The 19,796-nt window shown below is 39.7% G+C and overlaps 1 protein-coding gene across 1 annotated transcript; it reads left to right on the forward strand.

The window, feature by feature from the left end:
* Positions 1-1,022: 1,022 nt before the first annotated feature.
* On the forward strand, positions 1,023-19,502 carry LOC122296638. Its single transcript, XM_043106441.1, has 5 exons — positions 1,023-1,849; positions 7,327-8,918; positions 13,382-13,561; positions 18,493-18,619; positions 19,314-19,502. The coding sequence occupies exons 1-5, from the start codon at positions 1,220-1,222 to the stop codon at positions 19,500-19,502; spliced, it is 2,718 nt and encodes a 905-aa protein (XP_042962375.1). The 5' UTR covers positions 1,023-1,219.
* The last annotated feature ends 294 nt before the right edge of the window (positions 19,503-19,796 follow it).

Raw genomic sequence — 19,796 nt, forward strand, 5'->3', positions numbered from 1 at the left:
TTCATCCCCGTGCCGTCGTTTTCATCCACGGGTATGTCTTTGTTTTGTTCTCTCATTTTGGGCCTTCGTACTTTGTTCTATTAATATAACAACACGCTCGTACGAAGTAGAGGCCCAATCTGGAACGGTTTCTGATTAGGGCATCGATTTTACCTGGCGGTTTATCTCCATAGGATCAATCTCCCAGCTTTAGATGTAGTATTTTGATATTCGAAGTTTTTTACTTTCTCGGAAAAGCTTTGTTTATCTGTTTGTTGTTTGTTGTTTGTTGTTTATCTGTTCCGGACAAATGGAAAGAAGGGGCGAGCAACACCACCGAAGGCGGTGGCTGCAAGATCAACGAGAACAAGCTCCTCTCCAAAAAGACCCGGGTTCAATCCGGAACTCGGAATCCGGGTTTTACAAAACCCGGGTTTATCTGGGTTCCGGCCCAGATCTGACCCAGACTAATCCGGCCCGGGTTCTGGCCCGGGTTTCAAATCTGGATTCCGGTTTGGGTATACCCGAGTTTCCGGGTCGGAACCCGGATGAACAGCCCTAATTCAAACTAAGCCCGAAGACAAGATTTAGAAAGTGTATTGAGTTTTTCATAATACTGTTTTGTTGTTTTTTATTTTATTTATTTGTTTTTATTTTTTATTACTTAACTTGTGAAAAGATTTGTACACTGGTTGGTGGAGCATCATTATTCAAAATAAATTGTGATGGACAAGCACGTGGGAGCAGAGGAGCGGCTCCCACATGTCTGATCTGATTTTAATTAGGCGTATTTAATTACGCGTCACAGGCTCACGGTCACCAACATAATTCCTCAGCTAATCTGATCTGATTTTAAAAGTCAAATTATCTATAATTAGGCGTGCACTTTTGGTCGTCGCTACTGTTAAGTTGTATTTCCTCTCTCTCTCTCTCTCTCTCTCTCTCTCTCTCTCTCTCTCTCTCTCTCTCTCTCTCTCTCTCTCTCTCTCTCCCCCCAACCAGGCACTCTCACACACAACACTCCCTCTCTGTTCAGTTCTCTCACACACAGAGCACCCTCCCCCCATCTCTTCAGTTTATTTAAATAAATCCGATGTCCCAGTGAAAAAAAATTATGTTTCTCACTTGCTGGTAGCGGTAATTTCTTTTTAAGGCTGTCTCGAGGAAAGAAAGTTGAAAGTTTTAAGGCTTTTCGAACCAAAAGTGAGATAGATTGAGGGAAAAGTAACGAAAAGGAGATATGGTCGAGCTAATTCCGATCAGGCTGCAGAAGACATGGGAGATATGGAATGTCAGGGGAGTCATTCTCTTCAGTCTTTCACTACAAATCGTACTATTTTTGGGTGCTCCCATGAGAAAGCGCACAGGAAATAAGCTCTTCACCCTGATCATTTGGGGATCATACTTTCTAGTCGATTGGGCAGCTAGCTTCACTATCGGGCTCATAACCAGCAGCAGGAACTCATGTAACATTATTCAAAGGAATGACCTTCTTGCATTTTGGGCTCCGTTCTTGTTGTTACATCTTGGTGGGCCAGACACCATAACTGCTTTTGCCCTGGAGGATAATGAGCTCTGGCTTAGGCACTTTCTCGCTCTGATATTCCAGGTTTTCACCTCGTTTTATGTCTTCCTGGAAACACTACCAAGCAACAAGCTATGGCTCCCGACTTCCCTCATTTTCCTCGCAGAAGTCATCAAATATATTGAACGGACACGTTCTTTATATCGTGCAAGCTGGGGTACATTCCGAGAAACTATGCTTACGGAACCAGATCCTGGACCAGAGTACGCAAAGCTCATGGAGGCATTCTCTTCGAAGAAACTAGCCGGACTTCCTACAAAAATGTCACGAAAAGAAGATGCTGATCTTAATGTTGTGCCTCTAACCTGTCCGAAAATCACACAAAACAATTTTAAAGTGGTTCAGCAAATTGCTTACGTCCACTGGAGCCTCTTTTATAGAATTTGTACAAGATTTATGAAAATCTACAAATTCTCAATTCTCTCACGTCCCTCTTTCTCTTTCTTTTCTCTCCTCTCCACTGCTACTTCTGCAGATCAGAACTCTCCTATTTATAGGAGAAGTTCTCTTCAGCAATTCTTGATCAGTTTCAGTGCAGCAATCAGCTGCTGAAAATACGGGGTGGGAGGTGCCTAGCATTAGAAACAAGGCACCGAACGGTGCCTAACAAGACATGCACCTTACGGTGCATGTACAAGTCATGCCACTTGGGTGGCTTTTCAACAATCACCCCCTCCACCCAAGTGTGCCATACCCGGCTGTTTGAAAATTGATTCATTCTTCAAATGAATGCACATCTTTCTTTGACATGAGAGACTTCTGCTATCGAATATGCTCCATTGCACCCGAGGGTGCTCAGCAGTGTACAATACTGATCAAGTCCAAACAGTGTTGGAACTTGATTCCTGTGACGACCTTCGTCAACATATCTGCTGGATTATCTTCAGTGCCAATCTTCTGAAGTTTGATGTCATCTTCTTCCAATATCTCACGTACGAAGTGGAAACGGACATCTATATGCTTTGTTCGAGAGTGGTATACTTGATTCTTGGCCAAATGGATTGCACTTTGACTGTCACAGTAAACGGTAATCTCTTGCTGCTCAAAGCCCAAATCTATTACCCGTCCCTGTAACCAAATGGCTTCTTTCACGGCTTCTGTTACAGCCATGTATTCAGCCTCAGTTGATGATAGTGCAATTGTCGACTGCAAAGTTGATCGCCAACTAACTGTTCCTCCAGCCATAGTGAATGCATAACCAGTTGTCGATCGGCGTTTATCAAGATCACCTGCATAGTCTGAGTCAACATATCTAGTTACTAGACTATCTTCACTCTTCTCGAACCTTAAACCAACATCTACGGTCCCAGCAATATACCGTAGAATCCACTTAGCCGCATGCCAATGAACCTTTCCAGGATTATGCATATAGCGACTAACTAAGCTAACGGCCTGGGAGATATCAGGTCGTGTACACACCATGGCATACATTAAGCTTCCAACAATACTTGCATATGGGACATTCCTCATGTAGTCCCGCTCTTCATCAGTTTTAGGAGACTGCAATGCACTAAGCTTGAAATATGAGGCCATAGGAGTACTCACCGGCTTCGTCTTCGAGTCGATGTTGAATCGTTGCAATATTCTCTTCAGATACTGCTTCTGAGTAAGGTGAACTGTACCTTTCACCCTATCTCTACTGATCTCCATCCCCAGTATTCTTCGTGCTTCTCCCAGATCTTTCATTTCAAACTCATTACTTAACTGAGTTTTTAAACGATCTATCTCCCCCTTACTTTTACATGCAATTAACATATCATCTACATATAAAAGCAGATAAATGAAAGATCCATCTGTAAGTTTTCTGAAATATACACAATAATCGTATTGGCAACGAGTGTATTTCAGATCCATCATAAAGCGGTCAAACCGCTTATACCATTGCCGAGGTGACTGCTTCAAGCCATAGAGAGACTTCTTCAGACTGCATACCCAATTTTCTTTGCCAGCTTCTTTGAATCCTTCTGGTTGAGACAGATAAATCTCCTCTTCCAGATCACCATGTAAGAAAGCTGTCTTCACATCAAGCTGTGCTAACTCAAGATCATATTGTGCAACCAAAGCTAGTAATATCCGAATGGAAGAATGCTTCACAACAGGAGAGAATACTTCACTGTAGTCAATTCCCTCTGTCTGAGCGTAGCCCTTGGCTACCAACCTAGCTTTGTATCGTACTCCATTTTTAGCAGCTTGATCATCTTTCTGATTGAAGATCCACTTACAGCCAATTACCTTCTTTCCTTTTGGAAGCGGCACAAGCTCCCAAGTCTGGTTCTGGTGAAGAGAATGCATCTCTTCATTCATCGTCTTTGTCCATTCAACTTGTTCACTGGACTGTACGGCTTCTCTTTAAGTGGTTGGGATCTCACCCCCTTCAGCTGGTAATGCATATGTCACATAGTCTGCATAACGTGTTGGTACACGTTTCTCTCGTCTTGGTCTGTTGGTTGCTATTGATTCGGGTTGAGATGGAGGTACTGTGACTGGATTATTAGTCTCATCTTGTCCATGCTTCTTTGAAGTAATAAACTCCACATTCTGCGAATCATCTGATGTTTCGCCATCACTGCTGCCTTCACTGGAATCTTTATGCTTATGTGACTTAAGCATCTCAGATTCGTTGAATGTAACATCTCTACTGATGATTACCTTTTTGGACTCTATGCACCAGAGTCTATACCCTTTTACACCGGTACTAAAGCCCAAGAATTTTGCTTTCTTGGCTTTAGGATCAAGCTTACTTTCTTTAGCATGATAGTAAGCAGGACATCTGAAAATGTGTAAAAAGTCATAATCAGTAGCATGTTTACCTCTCCACATTTCAATGGGTGTCTTCCCATCATTGGCAGCTGCGGGTAGTCGGTTGATGAGGTGGCAGGCATATGTCACAGCTTCAGCCCAAAATTTCTTACTGAGTCCAGCATTCAGTAACATACATCGCACTTTCTCTAATAAAGTACGATTCATTCGTTCTGCCACACCGTTCTGCTGCGGTGTACCTTGTACCGTGAAGTGTCTGACAATTCCCTCTCTCCGGCATACTTCCATGAAGGGGTCTGAAGTGTACTCACCTCCATTATCAGATTTGAGCCGCTTAATCTTCCTGCCGGTCTGAGTCTCAACCATTTTCTTCCAATCAAGGAAGATCTTCAGCACTTCATCTTTATTCTTCATCGTATACACCCACACACGACGAGAATAATCATCAACAAAAGTTACAAACCAATGTTTACCTCCCAAAGATGCATTTTGGGTAGGTCCCCAAACATCAGAGTGCACATAGTCAATAATTCCCTGTGTATTGTGTACTGCGGTTCCAAACTTGATCCGCCTCTGCTTCCCCAATACACAGTGCTCACAGAAAGACAGTTTACCAGTCTTGGCACCTTTGAGTAAGCCTTGCCTCACCAGTGTTTGCAAAGCTTTTTCACCTGCGTGTCCCATACGCATATGCCAAAGACTGGTGGTGTCATCATCAGTCTCATCTAGCTTCTCACAGCCTGTGGAAGCTCTTCCAGCAACAGTACTTCCTTGCAAGAAGTACAAGTTTCCTCGCCTCAAGCCCTTCATTGCCACCTGAACTCCCATTAGTACTTTGAGAGTTCCGTCTTCAATGACGATTCTGAATCCCTTTGAATCCAAAGATCCCAGTGAGATGAGATTCTTCCGCAAGTCCGGAACATACCGAACTTCCGTTAGAGTCTTGATGCTGCCATCGTGCAGCTTCAACCGAATGCTACCTATTCCCTGTGTCTTACAGGCACTGTCATTGCCCATAAGTACTGCTCCACCCTCGATCTTTGTGAAGTCAGTAAACCAGTCCTGATTGGGATACATATGATAGGTACATCCGGAATCCATAATCCATTCATCGGAATGACAAATGGATGATGAGCTTATCAAGGAAAAATCCGAATCATCATCTCTGTCCACGACATTAGCTGTGGTGGGTTGATTCTGCTGTTGTCCCTTCCGGTTGGGACAATCCTTCTTCCAGTGTCCTTTGTTGTAACAAAAGGAACACTCGTCTTTGGCGAGTTTTCTGCCGACTGATGAACCACGTGATGTGGCCCGGGTTTTCGAATGAAAACCTTTTCTCTTCCGGGATACCTTGACTTTGGTCTCCCTCTTGCTGTTAAAGCTTCACTTGATGTATCTTGATGTACCTGCTTATCCTTTTTCCAGTACTCATTGCTAATTAAAGAACTAGATACATCATCAAAACTAATACTTTCCTTCCCATACAGTAGAGTAGTAATTAAATGCTCATATGTATCGGGTAAGGAATTTAACAAAAGTAAAGCTTTATCTTCATCTTCAATTTCAACATCTAAGTTTAACAAATCAGCAAGAATTTAGTTGTAACTATTCAGATGTTCAGACATAGAAATACCTTCACGAAATTGGAATCTGAAGAGCTTCTTCTTCAAGTGCAAACGGCTCTCAATGCTCTTCTTCATGAACTTATCCTCCAATTTCTGCCAAAGTACCTTAGCATTTGTTTCTCTCATGACAAAATACTTTTGTTCTTTGGTAAGGCATAATCGGATTGTACTACAAGCTTGAGTATTAAGCTTCTTCCAACCCTGATCAGTCATATAATCTGGCTTTCCTCCCAACGCAATATCCAACTCTTGTTGGATCAACACGTCCATGACTTCACACTGCCACATGCCGAAGTTACTTGTTCCATCAAACTTTTCAACTTCAAACTTGGCATTTGACACAGTGGACCGACGTCCCGAGCTACTGGCATGTTCAGAGCTCCTGTCTCTTCCAGATCCTTCCATTTGAATTTAAAAATTTAGACTCAAAATTTCAAAATTCTAACCGTATGGATGAGTCCGGAACGATCCAAATAGTAGGAAAGCACTATTTGATTATTGAAATCGGACTCCGAATGGCTTAGATCAAGCCGAAATTGGATCTGAAAAACGGACGGTTTTGATCTGTCTGGCGCGTGGGATACACGCGCTGCACAGTGCGCGTGGGCAGCGAGTAGGCGCGTGTAATACACGCGCTACAGTCCTTCTGCGCGTAGGGGAGAGTGAGGCGCGTGGAGTACACGCCCCGAACCTCTGTAGGGCGCGTGGGGGCACGTGAGGCGGGTGTCCGTCACGCGTCTTCAACCTTCGGGGCGCGTGGGGGCGCGTGGGCGCGTGTGGCTCAGTCGTCTTCTTCCTCCGATGCGGGTGGGGGCGCGTGGATGACAGCAGATACACGCGCTGACCTTCTAGGGGCGCGTGTGGGCTCGTCCGACCTCCGTTTTCGATGCCGTTTGCGGCAACGGATTCGTCTCGACGCGAGGAACACCCTGGAGTTGTCAAAAATTGATTTTGAGCAACTTGAATTTTTAGACAGTTCGAACCAGAGCTCTGATACCAATTGTTTTGCCTCTAAACTGTTCGAAAATCACACAAAATAATTTTAAAGTGGTTCAGCAAATTGCTTACGTCCACTGGAGCCTCTTTTATAGAATTTGTACAAGATTTATGAAAATCTACAAATTCTCAATTCTCTCACGTCCCTCTTTCTCTTTCTTTTCTCTCCTCTCCACTGCTACTTCTGCAGATCAAAACTCTCCTATTTATAGGAGAAGTTCTCTTCAGCAATTCTTGATCAGTTTCGGTGCAGCAATCAGCTGCTGAAAATACGGGGTGGGAGGTGCCTAGCATTAGAAACAAGGCACCGAACGGTGCCTAACAAGACAATGCACCTTACGGTGCATGTACAAGTCATGCCACTTGGGTGGCTTTTCAACACTTAAACAATTGAAGTCCGCCTTCTATTCTTTTCAACGGAGAGAGAAGGAGCAGGAACCCTTAAATGACTTTGAGGTGGTGAGATATGGTTATCACTTCTTCAAAATCTTCAAGGGGCTCATTGTTGATCTCATTAGCCACAATGATCGAAATGAGAGCAGAGTATTTTTTAATGGGAGAAGTCCTGAAGATGCGCTTAAAGTGTTGGAGGTTGAACTCAACTTCATCTACGAAGTTCTCTATACCAAGTTCATTGTGATACATGATCTCATAGCATACCTTTTGCGCTTTGTAAGCTCGCTTTCGGTTTTGGCGTCCCTTGGGATCTTCTCTTTTGTAGACTGCAAGCAAGGTTTAGATAAGTTTGATATTCGAGTTACCTACACCCTGCTGCTCGGTGCCTTGAGCCTGGAGGCAATAGCTCTTTTCAACCTCATTCTCTCGGATTGGACAACAGCTTCTCTGGACAAGATCAAGCCAAAAACAAATTCAAATGTACTCTGGACCATCTTCAAAAAATATCTCAAATTTAGGAGTTTAAGGTGGTCTAAATGCAAGGATGAGTCTGGCAAAGAGTTTTTAAAGAGAGCTACACCAGTATTACTTCGCAGGTGGTCTGAATCCATGGTAGGATTTAATTTGATAACATACTGCCTCAAGCAACTTCCAAAAACATCCAATGTAGAAAATGATCAGTGCTTCCTTGACATTTATAAGAAGACTACTCATATGTTGCATCATGTACGCAAATATTTTCGCAAAGAGATTGTTGCTAAAGACTTTCTAGATGAGTGGAAATATGCGTCCAAAAACCCCTTCACAAAAGATCTATGGGAATTTATCTTTCTCGAACTGAGGCTGGAATCTGAAGAGGCAGATGAACCAAAAAATATCAAGACGATAAGTTCAGCTAGAGATGCTTACGTTCTCCAAGAAATAATATACAGCAATGAAGGGCGAGAAGTTTATGGAAAACTAATCACGGATTATATTGAAAATGTTACCTTTGACAAGAGCCTTCTGCTTTGGCACATTGCTACTGAACTCTGCTATCATGGAAGTCAACACAAAGCTGATGATTATCAACATCATAAATTCATCAGTAAGCTGGTTTCAGATTACATGTTATATCTTCTAGTGATGAAACCTACTATGATGTCTGCTGTGGCAGGTATTGGGCAGATTAGATATAGAGATACTTGTGCTGAGGCTAAAAGATTCTTTCGCAACAAGGGACTAGGACCAAACGATGAGGAAAAGCTTGCTTGTGAATGCCTCCTTGCTGTGAATACAGAAGTTAAACCTGTTCATGTGAAGGGAGATAGAAGCAAAACTTTATTGTTTGATGCATGCATCCTGGCCAAAGAGCTTCAAAAATTGGATGAGGAGAAGAAATGGGAGGTAATCAACAAAGTGTGGGTGGAGATGTTGTCATACGCGTCAAATCATTGCAGACCAGATGCCCATGCTCAGCAACTTAGTAAAGGTGGCCAGCTTATTAATCTCGTTTGGTTGCTGATGGCTCATTTTGGCCTTGTTGAGCAGTTCGTATTCACTGCTGGTGTTGGCCCTGCAAAATTGATTGTAGACAAGTAGTAACTTTTTCGTTATTCATTCTATATGTTTATGATTAGAATTTGATGTAATTTTTTCGATGTATCTCTAATCTCCTTTGCTAGCAACTTCTTCGTTATTCATGCTATATGTTCATGAGAAGTCGATGTACTTTTTTCGATATATCTCTTTTCTCCTTCGCTTGCGTGTTGGGAAGAATCAATTGAATTGGGATATAATTACCAATAAATGCTACATAATGTAGGTCTAGGGTAATTTTATCTTTAAAATTATAAAAATATCTCTCATAAAATGATGTTCTTATTTCATAAAGGCCTACACATATAGTTTCTAAGTGAAAACTGCAAATAGAATTTTTCTTTAGAAAAATTTTACTTGTCACTCCCTTATACCACACCAACATGTGATTTATCAATTTTGCCATTTTATTTAAATACACACATGTTGATATGTAAATATGTACGTTTAAATAGAAGGATAAAAATAAAATATACATGTCAGTGTGGTGTGGGGATTATAAGTGTTATTTCTCATATATCTATTCTCCTTCCGCTAGGAAAATTCAGCTTTACTCATTGAGCTTTTTTCATACAAAGCAAATGAAGTAATTATAGGTATATCAAGAAAGAAAAACTTTAATGACAGTAAAAATTTTAAGGGAAAAAGTACTACGCTTGTATTTTTTTTTTCCTTGATCACGAAGAGCAAATGGTTACATCAAGTATGAGATTCTCAAACACTAACTTGTTTCTTGCATACCAAATTAGAAGGTCCATGGCATTTACTACAAAGATGAGGAAATGGTAGAGGTGCTCTAGCTACATGTTTTGTAACGTCCTGTACTACACGGTCAGTGAATTACTTCCTGTAACCTAAAATCATATCCAACAATATATCTATAGATTCCAAAAAAATACATCGCAGAACCTTACCCTTCTCTTTCTCACTTTTTCTTGCACCAAAGCACACCACCCCATCTCCCTCTTCTCGATGAGTCCCTGTTGTGGCTCAGCTCCTTTCCATCACCTACACCAACATTGCTCCTTCGTGAGTTGCATCACCACCCATCGAAAGCCCCAATGCCCAAAACTAATGGCCAAACTCTACACGTTTGCTACAAAGAACCACAACACATGCATGTGCCTCAAGCCAAGGTAGGTAGCGAACCACCCCCTAGCTCCACTTGTCCACAACCAAGACAACTGCTGCCTCCACCCCTGCCTCAAGTCGGAAACCACCTAACCCTACTGTTATAGCAACCGTGAAACTCAGCCCTTTTCCCCTCCTCTTCAAGCATGACTAAACCAGTGGACAACAACCACTGCGCCACTCATCACTGCAACCAAAAGCCCAAATCTTTTGGGTTCGAAACCTTAGCTTTAGCTGCCAGCCCCATCATGCTCCTCCCTGTCTGGTGTTGCTACGATGGGCTCTCCATCTCTTGGCCTCACACCTGTGCTCTCTGTCTCACTCCCATGCTCCCTATCTCACTATCTAGCAACACACGCACACTATTTCTTTCTCTACCTGAGACACCACATAACCAACCTCAAGACCATCGCCCAAACCACTATTTGGAACGACCACAGTCAACAGCAATGCTCAAGATGCCTCGATTATCAAGAACTCCTACCTCCGCATTGTACATATCCTTGGACTAACCTCCAAAATAACTTTTGTTGGAAAACTATGAAATTGTGAATTGTGCAGTTTGGTTGTAAATTTGTGTGGTGGGTGAAGGCCCCGTGGAGCATTGAGATTGAGCTGTAGTTGGTTGTGATTTTGTTTGGTGGCCGAGGGCCTTATGAAGCATTGGGATTAAAAAATTGTATTTTGGGTGCTTTGTTTTGGAATTGATTGTACTGTTTAAATAATGGGCATTTTATAATAAATGTTGTTGTTACTCTATCACTAACACAATTTTTGCTGCATTTTTTTGTTGCATTGTATTTGATGCCTGTGGTTGATATTCTTGTAACTGGACTCTGTTTTTGTGTGAGTAAATTGAGATTTGTGAAACTATTGGGTTTTGAGTCAAACAATTTTGTGGGTGCATGTGTATTAGGACCCTAAGCCAAGGAGGCATTATCTCAATGGAGCTCCTCTGAGGGAGCTCATAACACTAAGAGACATCCTCTGGGTTGTCATCGGCCAACAATGGGCTTGGGCGAGACAGTAATGCTCTTGGGTCAACGCTATTGCCTCTTTTCTGGTGGAGACTAAAGGATGCCTAGCCACGAAAGCGTTGGGCACGAAATTGGGCATCACTTGTTATGAAATAATATGTACGATCGTTACTTGTGGTGTGACAAAGGGAGCCGGAGTGTGCGGATGGTCCATATGAGAGACCATGGTGCATACCTTAATTTAAAATGAATGTTTTCAAAACAAAAATGTGATTTTTGGATGTGTAACATCTTGTGTGATAAATGTGTGCATATTTGAGTTTGTTAAATTGCAAACGCCAAATGCCGTATTTCTTTGTATTTTTTTGTTTGGATAATTTCTCATTTTTCACTTGTAAAATTACAATTGCCGAATGTCATATTTTTGGCATTTCTGATTTGCCAAATATGCCATATATTCACTAACACTACTATTTTGCATTTCTCATTTGGCATTTTTGGTACTATCATAATTTTGGCATTTCTCTAGTAATATCAACACCTAAACTAGAAAATATCCACTGACATATTAACAACCCACACAAGCACAGAAGAAATCCAACTAACATAAATTACACAATCCCAACAGTAGAATAATGCAAGCCCATAAACAATAGAGTTTATAAACAACCCATAATTAGCAATTTATTCATCATAGTGCCTTGGACTTCTAAAATCACCCAACACAAGCTCCAATAAACAGTACATCAATATTTTAGCCCATCCTCCTCAAATTCACAATACACACATCAACTAAATGGCCCACACATTCAAAATCACTAACTCTCACCTTATAAAAAAATTAACCTGCCTACATTTGGTCCGACATGTCCAACAACCAAACAACCACACATCAACCCAACCAGCCACACGCTAACCCCGAACAGCCCACGTCCTTCATACACTCCTCTGTCCACCTCACACAACCAAGAGACTTTCCAAAACAGTTCCACTGCTAAGGTATGATTATCCAGTAATAATAGCCCTCCTCTTAGAAGCTACCACCTCAGTAATCACACTAAACTCACGCTACACTCATGCGCATGGGATAGCAATGATTTTTCTTGAGAAGGACTTATTTCTCTTGGACGAACGGGTGGTTCCAGGAGGCTTCCAGAACCAACATTGAGTAGACCTCCTCTGCCACCAGTCCACCAAGTATCCGTCGTCCTCCTTGGTTGGTTTTGCCCAGGACGATTTCTCCCAATTTTGCCCCACAAGTGACTCGCCCACTACGCAAGTGTAGTTCCACCGCCAGTGGTCTGTGGCCCATGGTAGTTCGTCACCAACTAACAGTTGTTCATGACTAACTCCAGTGGCCTTGGTGTTGATCAGGTGTTTATGCTCTTTTGCATTACCAAGACACTATAGGGATTTGCTTTTTCTCTTCCTTTATCTTTCGTATTTTCTACGGGGGTTTGATTCTCCATAAGAGGTTTATCAGCTACGTTGCAAAAATTAGTTTGAAAAAAATTTACTTACAAACCCATTTATTGATACACCGAATACATACAATTATGTTGGGATGGAGCTATTGCATTGCTGGTAATGCGCTTTCTTCTAATAGCTGAAATTGATATCTACTTCTCTGGGCCATTTCTGAAGTTTCCCATACTTGAATGACTTTAGTAACTGCTGTGCTGCTGTTAGTAACATTTTCCACCATTTTTTGTTTATTGCAATCTTAAACTTGTTTCAACTAATGTATCCATTTCATGTTTGGACCATCTTCAGATGGCCCAAAGGTGTTTGACATAATGTTTGAAAGAGAGGTTTTATGTCCATGGCCAAAGATTGCATGATTTATGGCACACCACTAAAAGGCATCTTCAAAACATGCACCGAAACCAATGTCCCACTTTAGTAACCTCATTTGTAAAATAATTATAAAAGATCAGTTGTGTGCTTATCATACTACCAACTTTGTAATGCTCAATTACAATCATTAATTGATGAATTTTAAATGGTGTCACGAGTTAACCACTTAAAAAATTACTAAAAATGTAATACATAAGTCGACCCATGAAAATGGTAAAATTTTCTGAAGTTTTAGCAATCAAGTTGCTTTTAGTTTTGAATACATGATTAATGACTCATACATAAGCACATGATATAGACAGTGCTTGGAGAGAGACCCATGCATTGTCCCATATATCACATATATCCCATTACGGACTTAGTGCCCTGTTTGTTGTGCTCTATATAGGAATTCAAAGCCATTGATTTTTGTCTATGATTTTTGGTGATTTTTCATAATAAATGAACTTATAATCATGTGGTTTTGCATGGAATGAACCAATTTATAATCTTGATAGTGATGAACTTGAGGCTGAAAGTGTAGACATTCAAAGTGATGTGAATGTTGAAGATGGGGTCAATGTCAAAGATGGAGTGAATGTGATTCCCTCTTCAAGTAGTGGTCCGTTGGAGCCATTCATTGGTATGGTATTTGAGGAGGTCGAAGACACCCAAACATATTACAAGGCATATGCAAGGTGAAAAAGATTTGCAATCTGTATGAATTATACTTGATTGTCGAAAGAAGATAAAAATCTTTGTGCAATAGACTATATTTGCACAAAGGAAAGATTTCGGCAGGTAAGTCGGAAAGACACAGATCGAATACTCACTGAACTTGCTGAGACAAAGTTGGATGTAAAGCAATAATGGGAATAAAGAAAGATGGTGAAAAGTGGATAGTCAACAAGTTTGTAGTTGGACATAACCATATTACATTTACAATGAGAAGTACTAGTTTTCTTCATGGACATAGGGGAGTTACTAAAGTCTAAAAAAACTTATTATGACTTTGAATGAGTCCAGTGTACCAACAATGAATATAATATTAGTGTTGAGTAAAGATTCAGGTAGTGACTTTAATGTAGGTTGTGTTGGCAAGGATGTAGAAAATTACGTGGGAAGCAAAAGGAGAAAAGTATTTGAAGAGGGGAATGCATAAATGTTAACTTGGATTCGACATTTTGTGTCGGTATGTCAACAACTCAAAGGAGTGAAAGCATGAACAAATTTTTGAAAGATTTTATTCGTTCAAGCACTATGGTCAGTGACTTTGTGCATCAGTATGGAAAAACTGTAGATGCACGTTACTTTAAAGAGAAAGAGAAGGATGTGCGGACAAAATCTACGTGGTCGATAATGAAAACATCTTTTAAAATTGAAGAGGATGCGGCAATTGTCTATACAAGAAAGTTTTTCATGATTTTCCAATATGAGCTATTCAATAGTCTACAGTACCAAGCAAGAAAATTGTATGTGATTGGTGAGGCTAAGACATATGGAGGGACAACTCATGGTAAAGAAACAACTCTTTACCATTTGACATTGGAGGGTAATGAAATACATGCTACATGTACATGGCATATGTGGGAGTTTATGAGAATTATTTGTAGCCATAACTTGTGTGTTTTTGGCAAGAAGGCAAAGTTAAATAGATTGCCACAACATTATGTTCTAGACAGATTGACTATTAATGCTAAAAATTGACCCATTCCTGACATACCATGTTCTGATGACTAAGTGAGGCAAGGACAAGATGATCATACGATGAGAAAAAGCAAGTCAATGATACAACTTTATGACATTGTCGAACTTGCATCACAGTCAACAGAAGAACACAATCACTTCACACTTGCATTGGAAAAGGTTCACAAAGAGTTGCTTGTAATGGAAGAGCATGTAAAATGTTCACAGATGGTGTCCACCAATGATGATCAAATATTAAGAAGTCAAGTTGTATAGAACTTTTCACAAACGTTGCAGGATCCTCCACGAGTGCCCATGAAAGGTCGCCCAAAATATTTAAGATTGAAGAACCCAAAGGAAACACGAACAACAAAGTAAAGACATTGTAGCATTTGCAAGAATGAGGGACATGCTAAAAAGAATTTTCCTTTAGTGAGGTATAGTAGCTTTGTAGCTATTTGTATTTTTATGTTTTTTAAATATAGAAGCTAATAAAGTTTGTCGTTATTTTTATAAGGATTTTGGGCCAACAACTGACAGCATGTCAGAACATTTGGATTCATAGCATAATTTTTCTTATATATTGTATGTGATTTATTCCCTCTTATCTTTAGCTAAATTAAATTGGTGGATTGTTAATTCCCTCTTCTCTTTGATGCGGCAGGACATGCCACAACTTAATCGTTGTGTGGAGAAGCTGAGATAGGTGTAATCCAAGACAGATGAAGAAAGCTATTGGAATCATATTGTTAATTCTGTAATATTATTTATTTGGAGAGCAGTAGACTTTTATGAGAGTAGTTATTATTCCTCCTAATGATTGGAACCATATTTTTATCAGGTCGTGCAAATTGAACTGCTTTAGTCTTTGAACCATATGGCCAAATTTATTTTCAATATTGTATTTCTATTAGAACCATCTTGTATCTCATTGGTAGTCACATTGCTTTAAACATGCACTGAGAATTGCATATTTGATGACAAGTGCATTATGGTCCAAACATGAAATGGATACATTAAAAACGAAAGAGAATTACACTACCAATATCATTGAACATTTTTCTTGCCTTTCCTTATACTTCCAAAGAAGCAAATAGATCTTCCAGAATGGAATTACTCATCAATTGCAATCATAACTCCCTGAGCACCAAAGATAGATATAGTTATATATAATTTAATCATACACAAGCTGCATACACATTATAGAAATCTCTATCTACAAGCAGAGAATGAAAAAAAAAAATAAAATATGAAATGATAAGGAAAAAAACACTCGTAGCATTGATCGAGATACATTGTATTTTTTTGGATATATAAAAATTACAACGAGTTACATGAGTCATAGCATTGATCAAGATGCATTGTATTTTTTTGGATACATAAAAATTACACCACAAACTGTTATAAAAAATAACCATGACAAGATTATTGCTTTCAACACCCTTGTACTTCTTCTCTATTGTTTTAAATTTGGATTCTTTGATGCATAGCCGCTCATGAAGTACCCTGTCTTTCCTCTGTTCAGCTAACTCCAACGTCATCTTATAGCAGTTGTTTTACTCACTTTGAAGATCAATCCACTTAAAAAATCCACATTTTTTTTATTCATCTTATAGTTTGGACAATTGTCAAATTTTATACCAAAACTATTAGATCTTCCAGAAATCCATAGCTTCTCACTTGGTAGCCATAATAGCAAGTGGTCTTTCCAAACTAGCTTTGTCTGCCCCTCTTGCAGTCCAAGAACTTGAATCGAATTGAGAACCCAAACTTCTCATTTACTGTCAAAAAGAAAAATTTATATCAATCTCAAATGGAAAGAGCACAGGAGAACAAATCCATTAACACTTAGGATTGTGGATAAGATTTTAAGCATCTTTATTATTTCCTAAAGGTCAGTAGTTTATAATGGAGTAAACTATGATATGTTCTGCATGATCAACCCATATATGCTAAAAAGTGATTGGGAGCCTTTAAGTAGATCAGATTGAGGTCCCTTGGATTATATGAGAAACAGTCACTATAATGGTGCAGTTCGACACCACCTGAGGTGTGCTACTTCAAAGCTATTTTAATTGTAACATGAATACTTCTTTAAATGTAACATTTTTCCTTGGGGGAAGCAGCAGATTTTGCAAAGACAGAAAAACCATTCTACAACATGACAGAATACCACATGCTACAATGTAAAATTGACATAAAAATCGCCCTATAATCTGAAAATTTTAAGTTTGTCGTAAACATGCACCCATCTACATGCTACAATGTAAAATTGACAGTTTGATCATAAATATTCTCCAATTTGATGATAATGTTTCTTCTTAGAACTTTTACCAAACTCTTTCTGTGCATCCCATTTTTTGTGGCTTCTTTTGTGTGATTTCCTTCTTCTTCACTAGTTTACGTTCCATGCAGACATACATACACTCAAAGAAATGTCTCTAACACAACATCGCTCAACCATGATGATAGGAGTATCTATTTTAGCGTTTTCTATTTAAATGGTGAAAGGGCATACTAGAGAGGGATTTTGAGGGTTACGTCTTCTTTGGCGATGGTTGTGTCTTCTTCAGCGATGGCTGGTACCAATCCTAACTAATCTAGTAAAGTGGCCCATGGAATTAGAGAATGAAGCGATGTTGTCCAAGGATGTAATTTCTACCCTATGATCTAGCAACAACACCAATATTTGAGTTTTGAATTTAGGGATAATACGCGATGGAACAAAATCAAATCGAACAAGTAGAAGGGAAAAATTACCTTGGTGGTGCATGACGACCGAAATCAAAACAGAGACAAGTGAGAGAAACCAAGGAATGAGCTAAGGCACAACCAGAGGAAAAATAAAAACCAATGAAAAACAGAGAAATAAGGGAGGGAAAGAGAGGGAGAGAGAGAGAGATACAGACAAAGAAAATGGGGCTTACCAGCATGATGAGGGGCAACCTATGGCAACGCCTAGATAGCAACAATGCATGACAAAGAGGAGGGAGCGAGCGATATGTAAGATAACATTTTTGAGTGAGAAATCAGAGAGGGTGTGAGAGTGTGTGAACATAGAGAGACAGTGAGAAAAATGGCTTATCGGCGTTCAAGGGAGAGGGATTGTGAATTAGAGAACTAAGAGAGAGAATTATGGAGGTGTGAGAGAGAGAGAGAGAGAGAGAGAGAGAGAGAGAGAGAGAGAGAGAGAGCTTGTGGGAAGTGGAGCATGAAGAGAGTAAGGAAAAATAGTTGTGAGAATAGAGAAAGATAATTGATATTTTCAGTCATAGAGTATGCAAGCGTTGGGCACTCCTTTTGAAAAAAATGAGTAAACATGAGAACCACATGAAAAAATTAATTTTTTAGTAGTAGGCTCCACTCTTTTTTTAAAGGAGTACGTGATGCTTACATAACCCATGACAATATCTAGCATTACTCAACCTAAGTGGAGTGGCGTGAATGGGAAGAACAGGGACATGGAAAATTGGGAGAAGGAAAACTGAAAAGTGATCAATTTACCAAATGATGCCATTCTTCAGACGGGCTGACCTCTTCGTTGGTTTGGGCTTGGGCTTGGGTGTTTCAGGTTTAGGGTAGAAATGGGAGTTAAATAATGCTTAGGCCAAGGGAATATCTATAGATTGCGTTTGCAAAGTGGAAGCCAAAAAATGTGTGTGAAAGAGTCTTAGGCACATACTAAGAAAGGACACAAAATTCTCTACTTTTGAGATCATATGTCCTTAAAATTGGACATGAGTAAGGCCTATAAGATAGGTTTCAATATCATATGGGTGGAGCTTGTAATGCAATGTATCAAAATTTTTTCTTTCTCTAGTTTGATAAATGGAGATCCCATGGGGCCTATTACTCCTTCTAGGGGATTAAGACAGGGGGACCCTTAGTCTCTATAATTGTTCCTTTTATGCACTGAATGTTTTAGTGTAATAAAAATCTGTAGAAGGGCTCCAAAGGTGAATCATCTATTATTTGTAGATGAAAGTGTGTTAAATTGTAAAGCTAATCTACAAGAAAATGAAGTTGTACAAAGATTACTAGACAAATATGAGCTGGTTTCAGGACATAAGGTAAATCGTGAAAAAGCAGCCATGGTCTTCAGCAAGAATGTCCCTATTGAGAAGCAGTATGAGATATTATCTTTTTGGGGTGTTTAAGAATTCCAAAAGTATGATAAGTACCTACATTTACCCTCTATGGTTGGAAGATCGAAGTAGAAAGCACTCTCCGATATTAAGCACAAGGTATGGAGAAAACTACAAAGTTGGAAGGAGAAGTTACTATCTCAAGGGGGAAGGAAAATTCTTATTAAGGCAGTAGCTCTATTAGTCCCAACATATTCCATGAGTTGTTTCAAGCTACCTAGTGCTCTATGTAAAGATTTGGAACAAATGATGGCCAAATTTAGGTGGGGACAGAGAAGAGATGAAAAGAAGATCCATTAGGTGAATTGGAAGAAAGTGTGCATTCCTAAACAAGCTAATGGGATGGGTTTCAAGGATCTAGGAATTTTAAATGAATCTTTACTTATTAAGTAGGGATGATGATTAATGAAAGATGAAATTATTTACTCCGCAAAATATTCAAAGCAAGATATTTTCCTCATGAGAAGCTTCATGAATCCAAAAGGGGAATAATTTATCCTATGTCTAGAAAGGAATATGGGGAGCTAAAGAGAAGCCAGCTCAAGGATGTAGCGGGAGGGTCGGCAATGGAAAAATAATTCAAATCTGGAATGATATAAGAATTTCTGGATTCAAACAGTTGAAGCATTCAATAAATAAGGATGAGATTGATAATAAGGAGGCTAAGGTGGAAGAACTGCTTGACAAGCAAACAAGATGGTGGGATGTTTCAAAAGTTAGGAATCTCCTCTCACTAGTAGCAGCTACTAAAGTTATGAAGATAGTTCTTAGTTCTGGAGAACATGAAGATACACATATATGGGCATAAGGGAAGGATGGAAAATTCAATATCAGAAGTGCTTAAAGATTATTTCGAGAACTAGAAAAACCTAAAGAGGTAGGTGGGTGTTCAAATGTTAGTAGGCAACATCAGTTGTGGAAGGCAATCTAGAAAATGAATATTCCATACAAAGTGAAGGTATTTACTTGGAGAGCATACATGAATGGGCTACCTACAAAGTTTAATCTTAAGAAGAGGAAGATACTTCATGAAGACAACTACAACTTCTACTCACATGCAGTAGAAGACACAACACATGCCTTAATTCACTGTCCAAGCCTG

Source organism: Carya illinoinensis, chromosome 15 (genome assembly GCF_018687715.1).
Source record: "Carya illinoinensis cultivar Pawnee chromosome 15, C.illinoinensisPawnee_v1, whole genome shotgun sequence".
Lineage (NCBI taxonomy): Eukaryota > Viridiplantae > Streptophyta > Magnoliopsida > Fagales > Juglandaceae > Carya > Carya illinoinensis.

Bases quoted from the DNA above. Each gene is read 5' to 3' on its own strand.
- LOC122296638 (XM_043106441.1), top strand. From the start codon at position 1,220: ATGGTCGAGCTAATTCCGATCAGGCTGCAGAAGACATGGGAGATATGG. The intron at 8,919-13,381 runs GTAGTAACTTTT...TAATCTTGATAG, and splicing joins GCAAAATTGATTGTAGACAA to TGATGAACTTGAGGCTGAAA. The intron at 13,562-18,492 runs GTGAAAAAGATT...AAAAATCTGTAG, and splicing joins TATTACAAGGCATATGCAAG to AAGGGCTCCAAAGGTGAATC.